The 25640-nt window shown below is 32.7% G+C and overlaps 2 protein-coding genes across 2 annotated transcripts; one reads left to right on the forward strand and one right to left on the reverse strand.

The window, feature by feature from the left end:
* The first annotated feature begins 8457 nt into the window (after positions 1-8457).
* Positions 8458-9162, forward strand: LOC108477514 (protein MIZU-KUSSEI 1-like). The gene is made up of 2 exons (XM_053022915.1): positions 8458-8602; positions 8684-9162. Exons 1-2 carry the CDS (start codon positions 8458-8460, stop codon positions 9160-9162), a joined length of 624 nt encoding a protein of 207 aa, XP_052878875.1.
* Positions 9163-21075: 11913 nt separating this feature from the next.
* LOC128285129 (putative glucose-6-phosphate 1-epimerase) lies at positions 21076-23671 on the reverse strand. Its single transcript, XM_053022462.1, has 4 exons — positions 23407-23671; positions 21700-21807; positions 21559-21615; positions 21076-21217 (listed from the first exon to the last, which is right to left on the reverse strand). Exons 1-4 carry the CDS (start codon positions 23578-23580, stop codon positions 21161-21163), a joined length of 396 nt encoding a protein of 131 aa, XP_052878422.1. The 5' UTR covers positions 23581-23671; the 3' UTR covers positions 21076-21160.
* Positions 23672-25640: the final 1969 nt, after the last annotated feature.

The following is a 25640-nucleotide window of genomic DNA, read 5'->3' on the forward strand; positions in this document are numbered from 1 at the left end:
ATTTGAATGCTTGAATTGGCTGGTATTGGATGTGTGTTTAGTGTAGGTCTTGGGTGAAATTTTGGGTGAGAAATGAAGCTAGAAATGGCTTCATTTTGTCCACACGGGTAGACACATGGGCGTGTGTCTAGACCGTGTGTGACACATGGCCTGGTAACATTGGCATGTGGTTAGGCTGTGTGTCCCATGCACCTTAATTTTGAGAAACAGAATGCTCAGAATTGAGCACACGGGCAGAGACATGGGTGTGTCTCTTAGCTGTGTATGCCATACAGCCTAGAACACGAGCCTGTGTCTTGGCAGTGTGAAACCTGCAACTATTTTTGAATTCAATTAATTAACCACATGGCCTAGCACACGGGCGTGTGGCATGGCTGTGTGTACAAGTTAGCGAGTTACACAGGGTCAAAAACGGCCCCCAACACGGGCGTGTCCTAGGGTCACACAAACGTGTGAGCCCTGCACCTTCGAAAAATTTCGAAAAGTCACAAAAAATTCTTAGAGGTCTCGATTAAGTTCCAACTCGATTCTAATGCTCGTATTGGGCCTCGAGGGCCCGATCAAGGGACGTTATGAATGATTTTGGTAAATGAATAGTAATTTATGTAAATTAATTGAAAATTTTTTCTGAATGTTTTGGTAATGCTCCAAAACCATGTTCCGATGACAGATACGAGTTAGTGGTGTTACAGCTTGAGTGGCAGACCATGGTTTGTAGGTGTAGGGTTACCATCGACAATCTGCTGAAACACCCCAATCATCGCTTGTAGCAGGGGCTCAACCACAACATCTGGCACAACTTACCTTTGAGGCTGTACAAGTGGTGTAGAAGACATGGCACTATCCGAAGAATTTGTACTAAAACATCTTCATCTAGAAGACATATCGTATATACTATAAACAAAAGAAATAATATGAAAGAGTTAGGAGTGGCAGGTGATCCAAGGCATATTCTTACAAAGAAAAACATTTTAATAAAGACAATGTGTTCCAATTCCTACCCCAAAGTAAACAATTTCATACAAAGGTATTTCGTCCAAAGTTTAGAGTTTTTCGATTTTATTTCAAAACTAAATCAACATTTTCATTTTCAAAAGTTTAAAGCCCAAGAGTTGATAAATATTAGTTCTGATACCACTAAATATGGTACCCAAACCTATTTAGAATGGTCCGACCTAAATCCGGGATGTCACATTAGCCACTTGCATGAGCTCCTTATTGACCACTAATCACACTATAAAACCACCTTTCACACCTCACAATAATTCATACATAATAATCAATTGGCAATTAAAAGTAAACATAGAAACACTAGAATCATACTTTTCTAGCAAAACAACCAGATTATCAACCAAGGGTAAAATCGTCATTTGACATACTTCATACAGAACAATCATAGAACATTAAATAAAACATATATTTATTCTATAGAGTATTATTTAAAAATATATTTGTAATAACTAACCAAAAAGTTAAGTAAAACCCAAGTAATTTTAAAACAAAGGTTTAACGACTAAATCATAAATTTGGCAATATCAGAAAAAATCTTTTTGCAAAATTAAAATTAGATTTATGAAATTAAACATACGAGACTTAAACATATAAAATTTCAAAATGCCATTCAAAAATAATAGTTTGTCACGTCACGACCACGCAAAACCCTACGTTGCAACATAACCTAGATGATGCCCCTTATCACTATCACACAAAAAAGGGCGTCTTGACATTGACCCCTCGTCACGATGTCAGTTGTAATTTCTGGAGAAATAGCCCAAAACCTGCATATGACACTTTGGCACACAACTTAACATAACATTTCGTGCTTCTAGGAAAATTTTTCTATTCTAACATGGCATATAGCAAACTTCAAATCATGCTCATACACTCTATAACATACTATAACATAATTGAACTCCCAATGTAATTAGTTGTACTAGCATGCCTTCCTAATGTCATAAACCAAATAACTCAACATGTCCAATTTGCATTCCATGCATTTCTAAGTGCACTATTGGTGCATTTCTCACCAAATAGTCATTTTAAACTTGTCCAACAATCCAATATCCAATATAAACATTTACAAAAATAATTCATTAAGGGAAATGCATGTCATTCTTCATACAATACAATCCAATATCAAGCATATTCAAAACATTCACCACAATCAAACAATCACAACCCAATTATAAATGTCTTTAAAAACAGTCCATAAAATGTCCATTTACAAACCCAAGTAATAAAGTCTAATCCCTCAAAATAGTCCAACATTGCCATCATTTTCATAGTTGGAAACCACTCCACATACTCAATAGGATAGCCTTATTTGGATCACTTGGCTTGCTTATTTCCCCTTCTCACTCAAGCTATTTCTCTGTAAAATAATCATAAAAGAGTGTAAGCTTAACTAAGCACATTGAGTTCTCGAAGATTGCTACAATTAGACACACAATCCATAGTTAAAAGAAAGCATACTGGCAATAATTCTTGGCATCACCATGAATATAACATAACATCATTTTATATTGATATATTGATATTTGTGACTATGAAACATGTATAAAACAAAATGCATTGGGTAAACGGATCTCTAAACACAACCAATGACTTAAAGAGTCTAACATATCCTATGAAGTGTAACAAATAGCTAACATTCTCCAAACACAACCAACATATCTCGACGAATAGGGCTAAGCTCAACATTCCCTTATCCCTTTAACATATCCCGGGGCCTCAACGCCCAAACATAAGCATATAGGTGATTACTCACAAATCCTATAGCATGCTAATGATATCTGATGGTTCCACGAGATCACAATGCCAACATATCCACTTAAACATACTATTTTATGCACACTTTCACTTATCATATACACATAATCATAACATTTCCATATTCACTTATAATGCACTTATCATGTAACAGCCCGATTTTGGGCCTAGTCAAAACGGTGGTTTTGGAACCACTAACTTGAGGTCGGAGAAATTATTTTTAATAATATTTTATGTGTGATGACATGTTTTTAAAGGTGTATGAAAATTTTAGTGATTTAATTTTAGCGTTTGTGAGCTTAATTGCGAAAGAGGACTAAATCGTATAAAGTGCAAAAGTCCAATTTTGATAGCTGAGGGTGTCAAATAGCTAGAGAACCTAAATTGGGAATATTTAAAGGGAAATTAGACTCTGTAAAGAAACATGGCCGGCCATAGGAGATAAAGTGGTCAAAAAGTCAAAATTTGGTGGGTTTTGTGACTAGATTGACTAAAATAAAAATAAAATAAAGAGAAAAGATATCATCTTTTTCCCTTTCTTCTTCCCCACCGAAAATGGTAGCAAGCAAGGGGGTTTTAAGAGCTTAAGCTTTCATCCACTTAGTTCTCTTGCAAGTAAGTGATTTTGATGACTTTTCTTGATGATTTTTACACTTTTGGGACCCTTGTAGCATGAACTAGCTAACGGGGGGACTATTTTACAAAATGGTTGAAAGTATAGGTTTTTCCATGAGATAATTTATGTTGTTTGCTGAATTTTTATGGAAGAAAATGAGTCTTGGTTGTGTGATAAACAACTTTTGTGAAAGAAGTTTGCATGAAAACACCTAAAAATGGGCTATTTTGTAAAGTTGTAACATAAGTTTTAAATGTGTGAAAAAATTGAAATTGTGAGATGTTATAGTTATAAAAAGAATTTGTCTAGGCTTGGTAAATGAGGAAATTCGATAAAAATCGATTTACGATCCTAAGGGCAAAATCGTAATTTTTGTAAAGTCTAAGGGAAAAACAATCATTTTGCCAATTTATGAATTATAGGATGTTTTAATTAATGTAATGATTAAATGAGTGAATTTCATCATGTTAGATCAAGAAAATTGAGATTCGGGCTTAAATCGAGAAAGTACATGGTTAAGGACAAAAAGAGAATAATTAGCCAAAATTGCATTCGAGGTAAGTTCATATGATAGTAATAATGCAGTGTTATGTTTGAATTATAATTCTTGACTATTATTACATAAATTGTATGATTGAATACATTGGAAAAGTTGATGGAATGGTGCACATGATGTGGAAATATGACATGGAAAAATATTACATGAAATGTAAGGAAATGATAATATATGATAGGTGATATATGTTATGTAAATTCTTAAAAGCTTATTTACTATTTGAGTTATGCCTTATTATTCTATGAAAGGGAAATTGATACTTTGGATAGTGGGATCGACACTTCGAGTAAGTTCGACAGAGATAAAGTATCAAGAAATCTCGTTTGAACCTTAGGAATAGTCTAGGATACAAGTGACATGTCACTAGGAATTAAGAAATCCAACCTTTTTGAGTTAGTCCAAGTTCATGATATATATGAGGCATCTGAGCTCGTTGAATTGGTCCGAGTTCATTATGGATGCGATACATGTAATTGGGTTCCGGGAAATGGTCTTGTGTGTCCTACCGGTGGCTAGGTAATCCTTGAGTTGGTCGAATGCCTGACAGGTTGTGTGAGTAACCTGTGTAGCTACACCTTGACCGATAGCTTTTATGAGCAAGCTCGTGAGTAGCTCCATTGTGAGCGTTACATGTTATGAGGTAGCTTTGGCTACGTATGTGTATGTGGCATTTATGTGCAAGTGTTCTACATATCCAATAGTATTATGAGTGTTCAATGGGTAATTCAATGTACGATGTAAGGAAACTCTCGAAGAGGACATGTTACGAAAGGTATAATGGTATACTATACTACGAGTTGTACAGGTATGTACACTAAGCTTATGATTAGTGAGACTTTAAAATGTTGAGACATTGGTGAGCTAAGATGTATGAATTATGATTATGAATTTTGTTGCAATATCATGTTAACTTATATTGTGCATTTGAACATGGAATTCATGAAATGGTGAGTTCATGATTAGTTGAAAGTGAACTTATGATTGTTATCATTATATTGCACTAAAATAGTGTTAGACAGTAGCAGTTGTGTGACTTTAAAAATTCACCAAAAATTGTGAAAATTGAGTTAGATGCTGAATATTTTATTAAATTAAATCTTAATGAGTCTAGTTTCATATAGAAGAAATGGTGTAAGAAAAAGTGTACCATATTATGAAATATTTAAATTGTTGTGAGACATAGTTAGAATGATTTCAAAATCCCCTGTTCTGATTTGAGAAAATCATTGAAAATTGTACAAAAATATTTATGGGTTATAATTTATATTCTTAGAATTTTTAATGAGTTTATTTTCAATAGAAATAGACGGGAACATCATTCGAGTCCTGTATTATGAGATAATTATTTTTTAGTGAAGAGGGGTCAGAACTGTCAGATAGCAAAAAAGGGGTAAATTTAAGGAAAAAACTGTACTAATTGGCTAAACTAAAAAATCTGAAAATTTTATGATAAGAAGATACATGAGTCCAGTTTTTGGAAAAATTAACGGATCTTAATTTGGAGTTTCATAACTCCAAATATAAATAATTTAGTAACTATGACTCAATAAAATAGCTTAACCTGAATATAAGTAAAAAGGCAATTATGATAGTATTACCTTGAGAGCATGTTGCAAGAATTGGTGGAAGCATGTTGATGGCTGCTTATTATTTTCATATGGACTTACTAAGCGTGAAGCTTACTCCCTCCTTTCCATTTCTTTTAGCTTTGTCAGGTTAGCTCGGGGTTGGAGATCATCGGAGGTAGCATTACACTATCAAGTCACTACAATTGGAATAATGAAGCATATATTAGAAATTTCAAGGGAGTGACATGTATAGGGATCTAGTTTATTGACATGTATTATTATGCTTTGGCCAAATGTATTGGCTTTTATTGAGTTATACGTATATGGCCATGAGATGTGGCTCATATTGATTATGGCTTGTAAACCAAGCTATTCGTGTCATGTCTAATGTTTATGATGTGATTATGTATGTTTTCCATGCATGGTTGGTAATATGACATGTGTGTTGGATGTATGCTCTATGACTAATTGAGGTGGCCATAGCCATGATGTTATAAAAACAACGTGATAATGGTTGGACATGAGTGCTTGATGGATAAGTTAGTAACCATAGTACAATGATAAAAGTGATCATCAAAATGACAAGTCTTATGAATGTGAATTAAGGAATCTAGACTTGGTATTGCATGAGTAGATGTATTGCTTGTAAGAGGACATGTTAATGTTATGAATATATCTTAATAAAGAGTGTTTAATCACTAAAACGATGCCATGAATTGTGGTTTTAATATGTATAAGGTTGTAAGGGTTTATGGGTAACATGAAGACTTGGAAAATAACCTAAGTGTTGACTACACGGGTTGAGACATGGTCATGTGTCTCAATCGTATGAGGGATACGGCCTGGAGACACGGGCTTGTGGCCCAACCGTGTGGTACAATTTGCATGCTGACGTCATAAACAGAGAGTTACAAGACTTGAGGACATGGGCGTGTCCCTACGTACACACGGGCGTGTGACCTTATTTCATGGAAAGAAATTTTTTGAGTTTTTCCAAAACTTTCTAAGGTTCTTGATTTAGTCCCTAACTACCTTCAATGCATGTTTAGGGCTTCATAGGCCCTTGTGTGGGACATTATGCATGTGTATCAAAAGTTTTGAATTAAAAGAAATTTTGTAGCCCGGTTTTTGCATGTTGTGAACTATTAAGTCCAGTAATGCCTCGTACCCTGTTCCGACGTCGGACATGGGTAAAGGGTGTTACACATCAAGTGCTCACATAATGCTTAAAGAGCCTTATCATATAGATATCATATAGTGTGCATGGAACCAACGAGCCTCATATCATATTTAGTCTTAAACATATAACATTTGCAATTACATCACTATATGAATCACATATCATACCTCATAGGCATATTTGCATAATAATAATAAATTGATTAAGGAAACTTGCACTCAGAACTTAGGTTAGGTGTTTACAACAACCTAAACTCCCATTTAACTTAAGGAATCGTGCTTAGTAGCAGCAATTTCGATCACTCACGGGATCACTTTCGTTCAATTGTCGAAGGCTAGATAAGCTTTTTTTTGCCCTACGATTTGCTTGTAGAGGCTCCCGTTGGATCCGACACTTTGCATAAATATTAATCACAATACAAACTCATCATTTATAGCATTAATCATATTCAAACAACTAAAAAATTGAATATCCATATTTTTCCCTTCCTAATACCGAATTCTAATTAGTTAGTCGAAATAAGAGATTTCCTTGCTCAATTTTCATCTCTAACCCTTAAACAAGTTTCTAAACTTCCTAAGTATCATATTATAATAGATCTAAGCCCTCAATTTCATCAAATTTCTCATATCTAACCTTTCTAGAAAATTGAGCTTACATGAACATTCAAAGAAGGAAAATTCTCAATCCCTAAAAATTCTTTAATTATCTATTAGGAGTTCATTAACATTTTAATTAGTTCAAAATAAGTTGAAATCAATTTAAAACAGCCAGTTAACTTCATTTTTTGAGTTTCGCCATTTTTAAGTCAAATTTTTTTATTTGAAAGCTTTAAATCTATTAAGATCTCGTAATAGTTGATCAAATTTCAAATTATAAAAACAAGCTTAGAATTAACAATAAGAATCAGAGTATTACCTCAATTTGAGAAAAACGGCATAGTGTAGATCTAATTTGATGAAAAACGTTTGAGAAACATTGAAGAAATTGATGAAGAAAAGAGGAATTTTCTTTAAAATTGAAGGAAGAATTGGTGTTTGGAAAGCTAGAAAATCAATAGGGATGAGTTAATTTTGAGAGAAAAACTTAGATTTAAATTTTAGAAAAATTTTCAAATGGCTAAAGTGATGAAGGAAAAGTGACATTCTTGAGTTTAAATAGGCAAGGGGATGAAAACATATATTTAAATTTTGGAAAATTTGTCCTTTAAAACTTTCAGTTTTCAAACTTTCAGTTTTCAAACTTTCAGTTTTCACCCTTTTACAAGTCACTTCTTATTTCAAATTAAAATTCTTTTCTTTAACTATTTTCAAATTCGGCTTTGTTTTTAAAATCCTTTTAAGAAAATTAATTCCCAGGCACCGAATTTTGATTTTCTACTTAAGTTTTAGTCTCGATTATTTTTATAATATTTTATTTTATTATTAACACTTCTAACCTATTTTCAGTATCTTAATCAAATACCCGATATCACTAACTTGATTCTACTAACCCTCTTTTAACATTTTAGATAAGATTTAAAGATTGAGAACTAAAATGATCCAAAAAATAATGACAAAAATAAGTAAACATTTAAAGTTAAATTTATGATTATATGAAATAAATAAATATAGCAATTAAGGTAACAAATAAAATTGTTTTTTATAAATATAAATCCAAAAAGATACTCTCCTCTGCTCTCCCCACTTATATATAAGGATGTAAGCTTAAACCACATCTGCAACAACCCACAGGCAACCTTCCATATTTGACATAAGGGCAAATAACCATGTCCTGCCTAACAATTGTTGCTGCCACCCACGTTACAAATGGTGTTACCTCCGTTGAGTGCCACAAGCAAGTCCGTTCATGGCGGATTTTGTGCTCCCTTATGGAACTCCTTATTCCAACCTGCAACCGCACCTTCAACCACGGTTAAGAAATCAAACATGAATGCTACTTTCAAACCTATTATCTAAAGCCTGTTTACACTACTTTTCCTAGTGTAATAACAGGTACCATCTTCGGTTACCGTAGGGGAAAACTCAGCTTCTGTATCCAAGCAAATTCCAAGTCCATCAACCCATTTCTCCTCCTAGAGTTTGCAGTTCCTACAGCTGTTTTGGCTCGAGAAATGCAGGGTGGTATCCTCCGAATTGCGCTGGACTGCACCGTTTCAGGGAATTTTTCGAGCTCGGATTCAGTATTGTCGATGCCATTGTGGAATATGTACTGTAATGGAAGGAAAGTTGGGTACGCAGTTAAACGCAGGCCATCGAAAGCTGATATTGATGCTTTTAGGCTCATGAGTTCAGTCGTTGTTGGTGCTGGAATGATTCGTGGAAAAGAGCTTGATAATGATGATGAACTTATGTACCTGTGGTCTAACTTTGAACGAGCTCGTGGTTCATCTCATACTGAATCGTTCCGTTTGATTGATCCCGATGGGAACATCGGTCAAGAGCTTAGTATTTCCTTTTACCGGTCAAGGTGAAACCTTCGTTTTGGTTAGTTTTTGATATAATACAATCACTTTTTTAGCCCACCGTCCCCATTTTTGAGCTGTGCTCTTTGCATAGCTTTTATACCAGCCCCAGAAATTGAGAAATAATCTATATTTATGTGGGATATGGCCTTGCTAAGGAAACCAGATTTCTGTAACTATATGAAGAATTAGAAGAGACCATCAGGTTTTTAACTACAAATTGAAAGATTGATACTGATCTTTTCTCTCATATATATATATATATATTTTACATTAAGATTCCATTTCAATATATTTTTGGCTGATCTGAATGGAAGATGCTGTTAGCATCAAGAATCCATATAGTTAAAACGTGTTATAGTGTGTAAATATGCACGTGTTAAACATTAGTAAGATGGTTAGGCTGTTGATAAAATTAGTTTTATTGTTAAGGGTTGTTTACAGTAGTTAGATCTTTCTATTGTATATATATACACTATGTTTGTATATTGCAAAATAGCTAAGAAATTAAAAAAAAAAAGAGCATTACCTTTTTAGATATTTCTCTTGTGTTGTTTTAGCATTTTTTGAAGTTTCTATCATGGTATCAGTCGCTCGGTGATCTGTGGGCATGGCTTTCACGCACTCTCCGGATTCTGACTCTATTGAACCTGGTAGCTCGGTGTTTACTAGTGATCGGATCGTTACTTCCTTCCCTAGGCATGATGTTGTGAAGCTTGATGAGGGTACTTTTCTTCAATGGTAGCAACAGGTAAGATTTATTCTTACTGGTTATGACTTGCTCGGGTTTCTTGACGGGACTTTATCTACTCCGGCGAGATATGTTCATGACTCCGATGGCTCCCTTGTTGCGAATCCATCTGCCACGATCTTCACTCAGCAAGATAATCTTCTCACCTCGTGGTTATTGTCTACGATCAGTTCCTCATTTTTGTCATCGTTTACTGATATTCGATCCGCATGTGATGTGTGGATGATGGCTAGCAGTTTATTTGCGGTCGATACTAGCGCAAAGCAGTCGCATCTGCGTCACGAACTGCATTCCCTCAAGAAAGGTAGTTTTTCCATTCGTGCTTATGTTGATAAAATCAAAGGTCTATGTGCTCTTCTTGCAGCTTCCGGTTCACCGATCTCGGAGGGTGAGAGGATGGCCGTTTTACTTACTGAATTTTCGTTCAAATTTGATGATGTAGTTTCATCTACGTCTCTTTCGTCTGCTTCGTTGCCGTTTCAACATCTTGTTGATGCGTTTCTTGAATGTGAGGCTGGGCAGATGAGATCGGTGTCCGACGTGTTGGTTGCTGCGAACTTTCTGGACGATTCTTCGTCGCCAGTGGTGGATGTTGCTTCTCGTGGTGGTTGAGCCTCTGTGAGTGGTCGTGGACGGGGGTTTCGTAGTCGGATCCAGTGTCAGATCTGTGCTTGGTATGGGCATCTTGCCCAACGATGTTACTATCGGTATCATCGTGATGAGCCACACCAAATTGTTACTCCGATGGTGTTTCAAGGAGGGCATGCTTCTAGGCCGACTGTGGATGCGTGTCTTGACGCAAGTAGGAGTGATTATGGGCGTGGTCAGAATTGGATGCTTCCTAGTCAAAATTGGGGGGTGTCTGCTACCGAGGTTCCTGCTTAGTATTTTCGGTCTAATGTGGGGCATATTCCCATACGTGGGCCACATGCATTGCCTATGCCATCTGGGCCAAATCCATTTGTAGCAATTGGGAATCGGTCCACTACTCCTGGGCTGCATGCGGTTGGTAATAGTGCTGGGCGTTATTCTAACTATTACATGGGCCAACATTCAGGTGCCGATCATGCTAATGGTGCTAGGGCGCGTGGGCCACTTGGTGTTAATTCGAGTTCTAGGCCTAGTGGATCTGTCCGGCCTCGTCTCAGTGATGAGAAAGATTTTTCTAACCCCAATGTTAATTGTGTTAATGTTTCTGCAGTTCCATGGTGGACAAAACCGAGAGCCCGTGTTTTTGATGTTGACTCGTCCCAGTATGACTCGTCTCAATTTATTGGCATACCCAGGCTTCCTGATTTTAATGCATCCGATTTTTCTGATGCCATGGCATATGACTCAAATTTTAATAGTACTGACTCGTATTTACCGTTACCGGTAGGTAGCACATCCTGGTGCCCAGATTCAGGTGCTACTCATCATGTGTGTCAGAATGCGTATGATCTACATGCATCATCTCCATATACCAGTGAGTCTTCTTTTTTAATGGGTGATGGGGTACCCACTAAGATTTCGTCTATTGGGAGTACTGTTTTACCTACAACGAATAAGTTATTACATCTATCAAATGTCTTGTGTACACCAAGTATTCAGAAAAATATATTGTCTGTGTCTGAATTTGCTACTGACAACAATGTATTCTTTGAATTTCATCCGTCTTATTGTGTGATTAAGGACATTTAGACACACGAAATCTTAATGCGGGGCCAAGTTAGTGATGGGCTCTATCAGTTTTTTGTTGCTTCAATTGTTCCATCTCCTTCTGCTTACAACACTAACGTTCAAGATCGGTCTACGGGAGATATTTTTACTTTGTGGCATAGAAGGCTTGGTCATCCTTCTTCCTCTATTGTAAAAACTATTCTTGGTAACTGTCAGATTGTTACAAATAAAAGATCTCTTGATAATATCTGTATAGCTTGTCAACAAGGGAAATCACATAAATTGCCCTTTTCTACTTCTAATACTGAATATGATGAATTGTTTAAGTTAGTTGTATCTGATTTGTGGGGATTGGCTTCTATTCCTTGTGAAGGCAATTTGTATTATGTGTCGTTCATTGACATGTGTAATAGGTTTACGTGGGTGTATTTGATCAAACCCAAGTCTTAAGCCGTGGATTGTTTTCTACAGTTTCAGCAGATGGTCTCTACACAGTTTGGGAAGCGTATTAAGAAATTTCAAAGTGATTGGGGTAGAGAGTTTCGTGTTTTTGCGTCCGTTCTAGCCTTTCATGGGATTTTTCATCGCATTACATGTCCTTACACTTCTAAACAAAATGGTGTTGCTGAACGTAAACATAGACATATTGTGGAGACTGGTCTCATTCTCTTGGCTCAGGCGAATCTCCCTATGGTTTACAGGGGCTATGCTTTTTGCAGCGGGGTCCATCTCATTAATCGTCTGCCCACTCAAGTGTTGTAAGGTAAGACACCTTATCAATGTTTTTTTTGGTAGTATACCAACATATGACCATCTTCGGGTTTTTGGATACTGTTGTTTCCCGTACCTACGACCGTTTGTTAGACATAAGCTTGATTTTCGATCTCAACCTTCTACGTTTCTAGGCTATAGCTCGCAGAATAAAGGTTATTATTGTTTAATGCCTAGTGGCAAGATAATTGTCTCTCGGCATGTTGTTTTTAATGAATATCGATTTTTGTTTCCAGCGTCTGTTCCTACTAATGTTCAGTTCTCGGCGTGTACTTCCTCCTATGTCCCAGTTGTTTGGTCTTTTCCCATTACGGTGACTTGACAGCATTCTGAGCCGGTATCTTTGCCTGAAAATTCTTGTGACTCACCGCATCTTACTTCATCTACCTCTAATCCATTACAATCTACTTCAGTTGACGTACGGACTGATTTAGAGACTGGTGTTCAAGAGTCACCTCCTTCTACTTCCTCTGACCCTTTTATTGCACTTACTGCTGCTACTATTCCTCTTGCATCTCCTATCAATACTCATGCCATGGTCGATCGATTTAAGGCTGGAATTTTTAAACCTAAAGCTTTGACTGTCACTACAAATGATTTTGACCCAGCATCTATTGACAAGGCTCTTGCTCATCCGGATTGGAAACTTGCTGTTCAGGCTGAATACGATGCTCTGCTTGCTAATTCTACGTGGGAACTTAGTCTTCTTCCTCCTGGCCAAAAGGTGATTAGATGCAAATGGCTGTTTAAGGTAAAGAAAAATCCTAATGGAACAATTGAACGATGAAAGGCATGTTTGGTCGCCAAGGGCTGTTCACAGGTACCCAATTCTGATTTTCAAGAGACCTTCAGTCCAGTGGTCAAACCTACCACTATACGACTCATTCTATCAATAGCTGTGTCCTGTGGATGGCATCTCCGGAAAGTTGACGTCAACAATGCCTTTTTAAACGGTGATTTGACTAATGAGGTTTTTATGCAGCAGCCTCCTGGCTTTGTTCAAAATGGTTTGAATGGTGAAAAACCGGTGTGTCGTCTGACAAAAGCTTTGTATGGTCTATGGCAAGCTCCTCGTGCCTGGTTTAACAAGTTAAAGGAGTTTTTAATGTCTACTGGGTTTGTTCTATCAAAAGCTGATGCATCGTTATTTGTCAAAGTTACCTCTGACTTTACTTTCTATGTGGATGACATTGTTATTAGTGGTAGTGCTACCGACGAGATAAACTGTTTTGTTTAGCAGTTACACAAGAAGTTTGCCTTAAAGGATATGGGTGATCTGCATTATTTTTTGGGCACTGAAGTCAGTCGATCTTCCTCTGGCAGTCTTCATTTATGTCAACAAAAATACATCCGCGAGCTTTTTGATAGGAGTTCTATGACTAATGCTAAAGGTGTGCATACGTCGATGACCAGTTCGTCCATGTTGTCTAAAGATGAGGATGAACCTCTTGCTGATCCAACTGAGTATCGCAGTCTGGCTGGAGCACTTCAATATGTTGTTTTAACACGCCCAGATATTGCTTATGCAGTTAATCGGATCTACCAGTTCATGCATACGCCCACTACAGTTCATATGGTGGCATTAAAGCGTATCTTGAGATATCTACGTGGTACTCTTTCTCATGGCCTAATGTTTTGTCGTTCTGATCGTCTGTCATTGGTAGGATATGCGGATGCAAACTAGGGTCTTGATTTTGATGATCGTCGGCCTACAACAGGATACTGTGTCTACTTTGGCCATACACCTATATCTTGGTCTTCTAAAAAACAGCAAGTTGTTTCTCGGTCTACGGCAGAAGCTGAATATCGAAGTTTAGCCGCCGTTGTAAGTGATATTGCCTGGCTTGTGTCCTTATTGATAGAACTCAAAATCAGTTTGGTTGATCCTCCAATGGTATGGTGTGATAACTCTAGTGCTGTAGCTGTTGCGGCTAATCCGATTCTGCACTCAAAGTTTAAACATGTCGAACTTGATCTGTTCTTTTTTCATGAGAAGGTCGCTAGTGGTGACTTGGTTGTTGGTGAAGTTCCTGCTTGTGATCAGGTGGCGGATATACTTACCAAACCATTGACTGTTTTTGTCTTTACTCTTTTTCGACATCTTCTTCGAGTCAAACCACTCGAGGAAGTTGGATGAATGTTATAGTGTGTAAATATGCACGTGTTAAACATTAGTAAGATGGTTAGGTTGTTGATAAAATTAGTTTTATTGTTAAGGGTTGTTTACAGTAGTTAGATCTCTCCATTGTATATATATACGCTACGTCTGTATACTGTAAAGTAGCTAAGAAATTAAAAAAAAAAAAGAGCATTACCTTTTTAAGATATTTCTCTTGTGTTGTTTTAGCATTTCTTGAAGTTTCTATCAAAACGCAATCCATTTGGGAATAAAAAGAAGATATTATCATAAACCTCTAGGCTTAATTAGTAAAAAAAAAGAGGCTATTTTTAAAAGTTAATTAGTAAATTAGGCCGGTTTTCTCAAAATTTAGGAAAAAGTAAAAGAAAAGAGGCTATTTTTAAAAGTTAATTAGTAAATTAGGCCGGTTTTCTCAAAATTTAGGAAAATTTGACCGGCTAATAAAAAAATTGACGTGTAAAAAAAATGTTTTTAGTAGAAAGTGATTTTTTTAGGGAGTGCTTTTTGTTTTTCCCTACAAAATTAACTTATTTTATTAAATTTCGGAAAAACAAACTAATTTACTAAATGATTATTATTATTTTTTAACTAATTAACCCTAAACCTGTAAGCAAGGGTCCCTTTTTGGCTGATTGCTCAAATATCCCGATCATTTGACAAGGCATATTCTTGATTTCAACTTGCAAATTTGGACAAACAATAATGAACACATGACATAAATCCTTCTTCCCCGCGTGTCTCAAATCTTCATGTAAGTTTAATGTTAAGTTGTTAAGCAGTATGTTCATGAAAGCTACCATTGCCAATTCATAAGATTTCAACTTGTAAATTTGGACAAACGATAATCAACACCTGATATATATCATAAACCTTTACCATTCCATAGCCATAGCCATAGCCATTGACATAAATTATGACAGCAGCAAAGCATCAGCATATGATTTTTCTTGTTTGCAGCTGAAAAAATCTGTAACAAGACCCTTTATTATTCTAATGTTGCAGAAGAATATTTGATGAACATTCATTGAATCTGAAACAGTAAAATTCCAAAGAATATATGATCTGATAAATATTGCCATTAATTTCTAGAGAACATCCAGACTGTGAACAATAGCGAAGTGTTTCTAGTGTAAGACATCTGACAAATTAAGATTGCAATCCTTCCTCGATATTGTCGTACTATGCATGTATATATTCTAATACTATATATTTGTATGTATGAATATTTAGATGAACACGTAAGTGAGGTAGAGATTTTTAGACAACTGTTATGCTGCGGACAATTTCTTTTACTTTTTAAATTTCTCTAAAATGGGAGATGATATTGAATGAGCTGTTGTTGATTCCCTGTGTCGTTATAGTAAAAAAGCTGGATGAAGACACAGTGTGTCAGTAAATATTGTAATCAGCACATGGAAGGATGATCTATATAAAATACTTTTTTCTTTGACTAATTTCATTTAATGAGGAAAGAAAGAAAGATTACAACACAAACGGGAACTAATGTCCCATATAATTTTAGAAGCCAAAAAAGCAGTGAAAGACCTTAGTTTAGTACAAGACAATGTTTCAAAAAGCAAGTACCCCTTTCATTTTATGATGGAGACAACAAACCTTCATTGCTCTGTTGATAAATGCGAGCAAGGAGAGAATTTGACGCATATTCTTCAGCAAACTTAACCATCAAGGTGAACACCCTGATGAGAAGAGTTTTTGTCTAGTTCTTTATCGTCCAGACAGTATAAATATTTTTGACTTGAAACAATATATACAATGAGAGTCCAACAAAAACAATTTCCTGAAAACTTAGCAACAAAATCACAAATTAAGGACCAAAAACCTCGAATGTTGGAGGACTTGACGAACGAGGGGCCATCCTTAAATGAGGAAGGGTTTAGGATAAGCACAAATGGTAAACCACAGTCTAATCCTAAACCCTTCCTCACTATGGGAAACTATTAAGGGGGAAATAATCCTGAATTGATTACCTTAGGATTAGACTGTGGTTACATATATTAAAGACCATCTTCTCCTCATAAGGAACCTTTTTTAAATGGACAAACAATGCCGCCTCAAAAGCGAATATAACCATCGTTATATAAACAATAAATAATTTACATATTAACTATTTCAAACTACGTGAATAAGTAAGTTTACTTAACTTTTTCTTATAACTCTCTCCACTTTGGCACACTTTTAAATTAAATAGGATAGGGTAATCTAAAATCACTGCCTTCCAATCATGTTTTAAAATAATGCTAAGATAATTTTTAAGAAAAATGAATTAGGGACTTTTAAATATTTTATTAAATTTAAGTTTCATTCTCATGTTAATAATGAAAAGATGCTTTTACTTATTAACTCTGTTATTTTATAATATTTCTAAAATCAATAAAACTACAATCATTGTAGGATACCTTATATAAATATGGTCAACGAATACTAACTTAGCATCATAAAACCATTAAAACATCGTAAGCATAATTTTTGAAAGTTAAAATAACATAAACATTACACTATTACACGAAATCTAGATTGAAATATTATTAATGTGTCTAAATTTATATAAATATATTTATATTATAAGTATTTGATTAAGTTAACGTTACGATTCTAACTCGATATTAATTTAATAAAGAAAATTATTAAAAATATTATATTTTAAATAATTAATATTACTATTATAAAGTATTTCTACAATTTCATATATTTATATAAAATTAATAAAAAATTTAAATCAAGAAAAATATGCAAACAATAGGATTTGAACTCAATATAACAAGAATCTTAAAAGCTTTGTTAGCCAACATAATAGCTTTTTAGGTGCTATAGAAAAAGAGAATAGGACAATACCATGATAAACTATTATATATTAAATTAAATTAAATTTCTTTTTATTCACAGTTTAAACTAATTTTATTATTTTAATTCTATTCATACTAAATATGTTGTTATTATTATTAATTATAAATCATACATTTTATTATGTATTGTATATTTTTCAATTCATATTTATATTCTAAATATGTTCATACAAGTATAATGGAAATTCTAACAATATGTTGAATATGTTTATGACAAAAAAATTGATGATTCATGATATAAAATTGAAAGTTATTTTAATAATGGTAATTAGATTGACAATTACATATCAACATGACTATATGACCTGTGACGAAGCCATAAATTTTCAAGGCGGGCGAAAATTAATTTTTATATTTTAGGAAAGTTAAAATGTTTTACTATTAATTTTATTTATATTTTATAATTTTTAGAATAAATAAAAATTTTAACAATTTGTGGAGTGGTCCAAGTTTAATTAAATAATTTAAAAAATTATAAAATTTAGAAAGAATTTAAAAATAAAAAAATAGTTCAATTGATTATTTTTAGCTTTGTTTAATTGGTTTATAGTGATTTGTTCAAAACCAATTAAATTATTTATCTAAATTAATATACCATTTGATTCTTGATCCAACTAATTTAATTAACCAATCCAACCCTATATAAGACACAAATATAATATAACTAAAACACTGCACACAAAATATGAATGTAGCACAAATGATGAAAGTGTAAAAATCTATAGAAAATAAATTATAAATTCGTCAAAAAATCATATAAATATATAATACCTTAAATATAATATTACATAAAATATAAAACAAATGCACATGCACATGCACATGCCTTTTCTTTCCTTTTTCTGTTTCTTTATTTTATTTTTCTCTTGTATTTCCTTGGGCACAAAAGATGGCAAGATATACTTAATTCTCTTCAAAATTTTAATTTATAACCAAGTTTATTTATCTTAAAATTATGAAACCTCAATTCAAATTAAGAAATTCTATTGCTTGGGATAACTTTAATTGATAGTTATAGATTTGTAGTTTTACGGTCAATTAATTTTCATCCTTTTCTTCCTCTCATTTTTAGACTTTAAACTATATAATCACCAAATTTTATTTAGGAGGCTATATCTTTGTTCTTTTACCACACTCAAGCTTTCAATCTTAATTTAGGTAACTTTTACGTCATTGAAATTTGGATTTTAAAATTTTAAAATTTTAAATTTTATATGAATGATTAACAAATTCATTATTTTCAATTTTTTGGAATTAAAATATTTCAAGTTCAAAATATTTAATTAATTAAATTTATTGTTTAGATAATTCAATTTTAGATTTGAATTTCAATTAGATTCTAATTCTAAAAACATTTTTTGGAAAAATAATTATTTATATATTATAAGTGAAGTGAATAATATTATAGCAAGGATATATATATCAAATTAATCTAAACCCAAAAACAATGGTTAATTTAAGATTTAGATTTAAATTACTTAAAAACTAAAAATAATAAATTGATAATAATTTTAAAATAAAAATTTGCTAGAAAATCAGAAAAAATATTTAACTTACAAAATATTATTGATTTTTTCTAAACTCTACAAAATATTATAATTTATAATATAATTAAGAATTTCTAAAATTATTATTTATTTGACTTACAAAGCTATAAGATCTATTGTTTTTATCCTTTGTTTAGCATTACTTTTTCAAAGTATTTTTATTCTAAAATCACTTTTAGAGTTATGAGCAAAGTTAAATAAACAATTTTGGAGCCAAAAATGTTTTTGAACTCAAAGGTGAAATTACTTTTTATTTTTAAAATTTTGCATTTGGAAAAAGTGCTTTTGAAAGCAAATGATATTTTAACCTTTATTTATAATTTAGTGGATTTTATGTAATATTTATATGGAACATAAAATTATTATTTATTCAAATTTATTTCAAATATATAAATTGTATATTAAAATTTGTAATGGTTATATTTTAACTTTTAAAATATAGTTTATATATTTAAGTTGAATTTCACAAAAAAATTCTTAAAAATTCAAAATTTGTATTTCGTATATCTAAATATTAATGAGTTACAATAAATTATTTTTTGATCGAAATATCGTAATATTTGTTATGGATATTTTATTAAGTGGATATACATCAAGATCAAGATAAGTTTTGATAAACTTTAAATTTTAATAGTCATTAGAAGTAGATCTCCACTTCATTTATACTTCCTATACCTAATGTTATCAACACGATTATCTTTTAATTGTTTTTCTCCATAAGTCACAAAAAAATTTTCCCTTTCATCAAGCCTTACCCCTTTCAAGCAGCAACCAATGCAATAGTCAATCACTCCAAATTTGCTACTCAAGTTGTTGTCGATTGCCTTCTAGAGCTATTACTATTTCAGTCTTCAATTGGGGCTTGCACACTATGGGTAATCATTATGTAAAGAAATTTATATAATCCTTACGTGTGCTTGTGATAATAGCGAAGGTGATAACGATGATATTAAAGAATATCAGGTATACTTTACTATGATTTATTTATTATATCATATTTATTATAATTGGAGACTAATCATGACAACATGAATAGATAGATTTTGATTTGAAATCCATGCATGTTTGCGATGGTGATTATGAAATAAAGAATTTATTAGGATGTTTATAAGTTTGTCCTAATAAATCTATTGCATTCCCCGAAGTGCACGCAAGCACAAAAGAAAATAAAAACCAATATTATTCTAATATTTGGTAGTACAAAATTAGTCGAAAGCTCTAGAAGAGCTAATATATTAATATATTAATATATTGTGATGGTTAATCCATTGGTTTTAAAATATATTCATAGTGGATCTCAAATTGAGATTATGAATGAGAAAAATATTATATTTCATATGAATAAAGGGAGGATTCGCTACAGGAGAACAGACTTTTAGCGGCGTTTTCACAAGCGCCGCAAAAAACGCTGCTATAAACTTTGCGGCATTTATTTAAAGACCATGACCTTTAGCGGCGCTTTTCCCGCAAACGCCGCTAAAGACCATGGCCTTTAGCGGTGCTTTTTCTACAAACTCCGCTATAGAATAGACCTTTAGCGGCGCTTTTCTCACAAACGCCGCTAAAGAATATAACCTTTAAAAATATTTTAATTAAATAATATTTATTTTCTATATTATGTTTTATTTTTGAAATTTGAACTTTAAACTATATACTTTTAAGGATAAATAAAAAATATTAATTAAATTAAATTTTCTATTAAAATTTTAACTTTAAAACTAAATATAAAATTAATGAATTTAAATCTAGAATTTAAATATTATGTTTAAATAAATGGGCAATCTACCAATAATAGAGAGATAATACAATTTATGAAAATTTATGTCGATGAGAATTTTTAGATAAATTTTAAGCACATTTACATTTATGGAAAGAAAGAAAAAGAAAAAGCTCATACCAAATTCAAAGTAACAAAAATGGAAGAAAATGCCAAAGAATCGAAGGGAATGTCATCCAATTCAAAGAGACAACACTCGGATGATTCTGGTCCTGGTGAAAATTGGGGCTTCTTCAGCTTTGCCAAGAAGATTACATAAGTCTGCTCCAAAAAAGACAAAGCGATGTTAGATACATAAACATCTTCCATAAATGTAAATGAGATACATAAGTAAATTAAGGATGTTTATTCTAACTTGTCCAATAAGGGGAATATCCAGTTGTGCAAAAGGGGAAATGACTTCCACTTCAGCACCTGTCTCTTCCCATGTTTCCCTTATTGCCCCTTCAGCGGCAGACTCCCCAATTTCCAGGTAACCAGCAGGAAGAGTCCGTAAGATCAAGTTCTGCCAGTGGTGTGGCGGCCCAGCAAAGCATGATTGAACTCCCGAAGCACCTATAAATAAAGCAACACATGGAATTGAGCTACATATGAACTTCAATGTACCACAGTAGAAAACACTTTCACTGATTTCACATGAACATCTACTAAATAAAGTGTATTTAGGCTTACCCTATAGCCATTACCAATTCATTTGGATTGGATGTTAAGCTTGGTTTTCAGATCTGGGTTATTTATTTTGTTTTTCTATCATTTATCACCATATTTGTTTACCACAATGTAGGCCAATTTCTTTTAATTGTTCTTATTGGGCTTACATATTTGGTTGATGCTTAAAGCATAGTTCATGATCCCAAAGGAGATATAAGATCTGTTTAAAACAGTTGACATACTACCTTTTCATATTTTGCCTTGGCAAGTTCAAATTTTCCCTTTTTGAAGTGTCGGTTACCCTGTAGAAAAATGGTTAAATATTCAAATCTCCTACCCATGGTGCTCTAAATTAGGATAGAAGCTTATAAAAACAATAAACTCACCAGCATCGGGAAGTCCATCCTTTCGCAACTCAAAAACTCAAATGTTCGCTTCCTTTCGTGGTCCAAGATGGCAATTTTTGTTGGTGCACTAAGATATATCTTATCCACCTTTTCATCAACAAGAACGGTAAACATAAAACAATGTATACAAAATAGAATTGAAAAGACAGAAAATATAAGCCTGCTTTAAAAATTTTAGACTAACTCCTGATTCAAATGTTATTGCATTCCCTTGTTTAGTGAACTGCTCTCTATTCTGCAGGTTATCCAAATAATCCAGTGTCTCTAGTCCTTCTACTCGCAGTTCACTAAATAAAAGTAAATAAAAATTGAATTGTACAGAACAAAGAATAAGTCCAAGCAATATAGCATAACAACAACACCTAGACTTTACTCTTAAAATAATAACAAAAATAAGAACAGAGTAAAGAAAACCCTTCACTGTTATTCACTTTGTTTTTACCAATGAAGTTCCTCTTTCGATTCATTTCCGGTATAAATTGTGAGAAAATAGAATTCAAGCTTACATGAAAGATAACAATTAACAACTAGGTTGAATAATTTGAGGTTAGCAAGAAAATAGGAATATCAATCTTGAGCTACTAAAAGAATATCAAAATTAAACAAATAAAATATCGCACAAACAAAAAAGAGGGATACTTGAATTGCGAGGTTAGCATTCTTGCATTTCCTACAGGTTAAGATCAAAAATTTGTACAAAGAGACCTATGACATAAATAAAATTCAAGAGCCATTCTAAATAATTAACACATAATTCGATAAAGAATGAAATGGCCACTTTTGCTATGGTAAACCTTCATTTGGCATTGAGAGAAGCGGGGACAGTGTTGTACTCAGAGACATTGTTAGCAAAGTTTCATTTGGCCTTTGTTCTAGTTAAATTCGAAAAGTGGCGGCGACCAAGTGAACGAAGCATAGTCCTGTTGGGACTTGCTTTCAACAACAAAAGATACAAGAAACGAGATAAGAAATTGAGTCGTAAAAAGAAAATTTTGGTGTTTGTATAATTTTGGAATTTATACCGGAAATGAATCAAAAGAGGAACTTCATTGGCAAAAACAGAGTGAATAACAGTGAAGGATTTTCTTCACTCTGCTTTGCTTCCAAAAACCATTTGTGCCTTTTTTAGTTTTTTTTTTATTATTATTATTTCAGATCGAGAGAAAAAGAGTAGCTAAATTTTATTTGGGGATTTAGGGCAAGCGATTGATGAACCACACTGAAAAATCATAAGGTCTAAGCTTAAGACAATCCAATCTAACATCAATGGCAGTTATGATAGCTTAATGCACGATGGAAATGATAACTCATTTAAGCTATGATATGCTTGTTTTTAAGTAAAAAACAACAGCATCGCTTAAAAATAACAGATATCTTGGACTCTATTTTCCATGAAAATTGAATCTAATGGAAATTTGGGTTTACCAAAATTGTGACCAACAATGAAATGCCAAGTAGGTCCATGTTTTTTGTCGAATTCTTTCTTAATGTACTCTACTACATCTTTCTCTACATTGTTCTTCTCGAAAGCCTAGTCAAAACCCCCAGAAGGAAAAACCACTCCAAGTCAGCAAATTTACAGTATTTACTAACAAATCAAGATCAAACGAAGAAAACACAGAAAATAATTCCAATAAAAAATCCATAAAAATTAGGAATCTTGTAACGTAGAGAAAAGAAGCTAACGAAAATGGCTATATTGACGGCCTCTTTTTGCATGTCATCTTTCATGTCGGTGCTTTTGATGATAACTTTCTTGGGTTCTGCAGTAAGCGCAGAAAAAGGCTTCAATTCATCGGTTTTCTGTTGTTTCTCCGTCAGAGCTCCGGTGGTGCTTCTATTAGCTGCTTCAGTACTCATCCTTTTTCTTTTTTTCGTTTTTCAAATTCCAGAGCCAAAAGAAGAGAAAAAGAAAAGGGAGAGACTCAGTTTCCACAAAATTCCAGTTTGCAACAATGGGGTTTTTGTTTTGGAAGAAAATGAAAAATGGAAAATTGGAAATGATTCTGCCAGCTGATACTTTGGTGAATGAATTGAAATGTGTTCACTGTTGAGAAGAAGAGGGAGTAACGAGCGGGTAACCAAAAGTTATTTTTTTGGAGTGAGCGGGATTTTGATTTTCCTTTTTTTGGTAAAGTAATGGTCTTTTGCGGTGTTTTTAACAAAAATATCACTATAGCTCAATTTTTTGCATCGTTTTTACCAAAAACGCCACTATAGTTTATTTTTTGTATGGCGTTTTGAAAACGCCACTATTGCTTAATTTTAATTTTTTTCATTTTTAACATATTTTTTCTATTTTTCTTTCAAAATTTTTGTGCTAAGATTATTATTTTTTATATTTTTTTAATTTTGAATATTTAACTTTTAACTGAAATATAGACTAAAATATTAAATATTAAATATTAAATTTTTAGTTTTTAATTTTTAATTTTTTTGAAAAATTTTATAATTTTAAATTATCATATAAAATACAAAAGGAAACTTTTAATGAAATAAAATGAAATCGATGAATTAAAAAATTACAAAATGACACAACAATACAAGCATTATTCTAAATGGCATTTAATTATATGTATACACCTAAATTTTGATAGAGATACATCTCGAATTATATATGAATTTCAATTTAATGTGTAATTATAGGCGTGAAATTCTAATTGTGGTTTAAATGTATAGTTGAAATTTTAATTTTGATTTAATCATACACATTTTAAAAAATAAATACATCAATAATATTTTTATATTGGATAAATATAAATATTTTTGTATGCAATATATAAATATAAAATGATGTTATATCAATAATTGTGCTAATAATTTACAAGAATGGATCAAATTAAAGTTCATGTATATAATTGCACACTAAACCATTGTAAGAAAAAGAAACATTTACCGGTGATAATCATAAACATAATCTCTAAACCCTAAAAACCTAACACTTAACCCCTAACCCCTAAGCCTTAAACTCCAACCCTTAAACCATAAACCATAATCCCTAAACCCATAATCCATAAACCTTAAAATAGTAACTCATACGCTTTAAACCCTAAACCATAAACCCTAAATTATAATGATAATTAATTCAATATTTTAAAATTAATACTATCTATTTTACAATTATATAAGAAAATATTTATCATATAAATTAAAAAACAATAATTAATCTAAACCCTAAACTTTTAATCCCTAATCCCTAAACCTTAAAACATAAAACATAAACCTTAAACCATGAACCCTTAACCCTTAACCCTTAACCCTTAACCCCTAACCCCTAACACCTAAACCTTAAACCCCAACCCTTAAACCACCCTTAAACCATAATCCCTAAACCCATAATCCATAAACCTTAAAATAGTAACTCATAAATATTAAACCCTTTACCATATACCATAAACCCTAAACTATAATGATAATTAATTCAATATTTTAAAACTAATACTATCTCTTTTACAGTTATATAAGAAAATATTTAACATATAAATTAAAAAAATCAGTCATATACCAAAAATCTTTAAAATTATTTTAAATAATAGTATTTTAATTTTTTCATTTTAAAAATATTTTTCTATGTTTTTACTTTCAAATTTTTTCTCGTGTCATTATTTTTTCTAAAGAATTTAAGTATTCAATTAAAATAAATTGTATTTTAATATAAATAAACCAGTTAAACTATAAGTAGACAAATGAAATGTTTTTTGTGGCGTTCTTCAAAAAGCGCCGCTAAAGCCACAGAAACTTCAATACAAAACGATGGCGTTTTGCAAAATTCTTTTGCGGCTTTTTTAAAAGCTCAATACAAAATGACGGTGTTTTACAAAATTCTTTTGCGCCGTTTTAAAAAAAAAAAGCGCCGCTAATGCTTGATCTTTAGTGCCGTTTTTAAAAAGCGCCGCTAGAGCTACCAAAGGCTCAATACA

The sequence above is a fragment of the Gossypium arboreum genome, chromosome 12, assembly GCF_025698485.1.
Source record: "Gossypium arboreum isolate Shixiya-1 chromosome 12, ASM2569848v2, whole genome shotgun sequence".
Lineage (NCBI taxonomy): Eukaryota > Viridiplantae > Streptophyta > Magnoliopsida > Malvales > Malvaceae > Gossypium > Gossypium arboreum.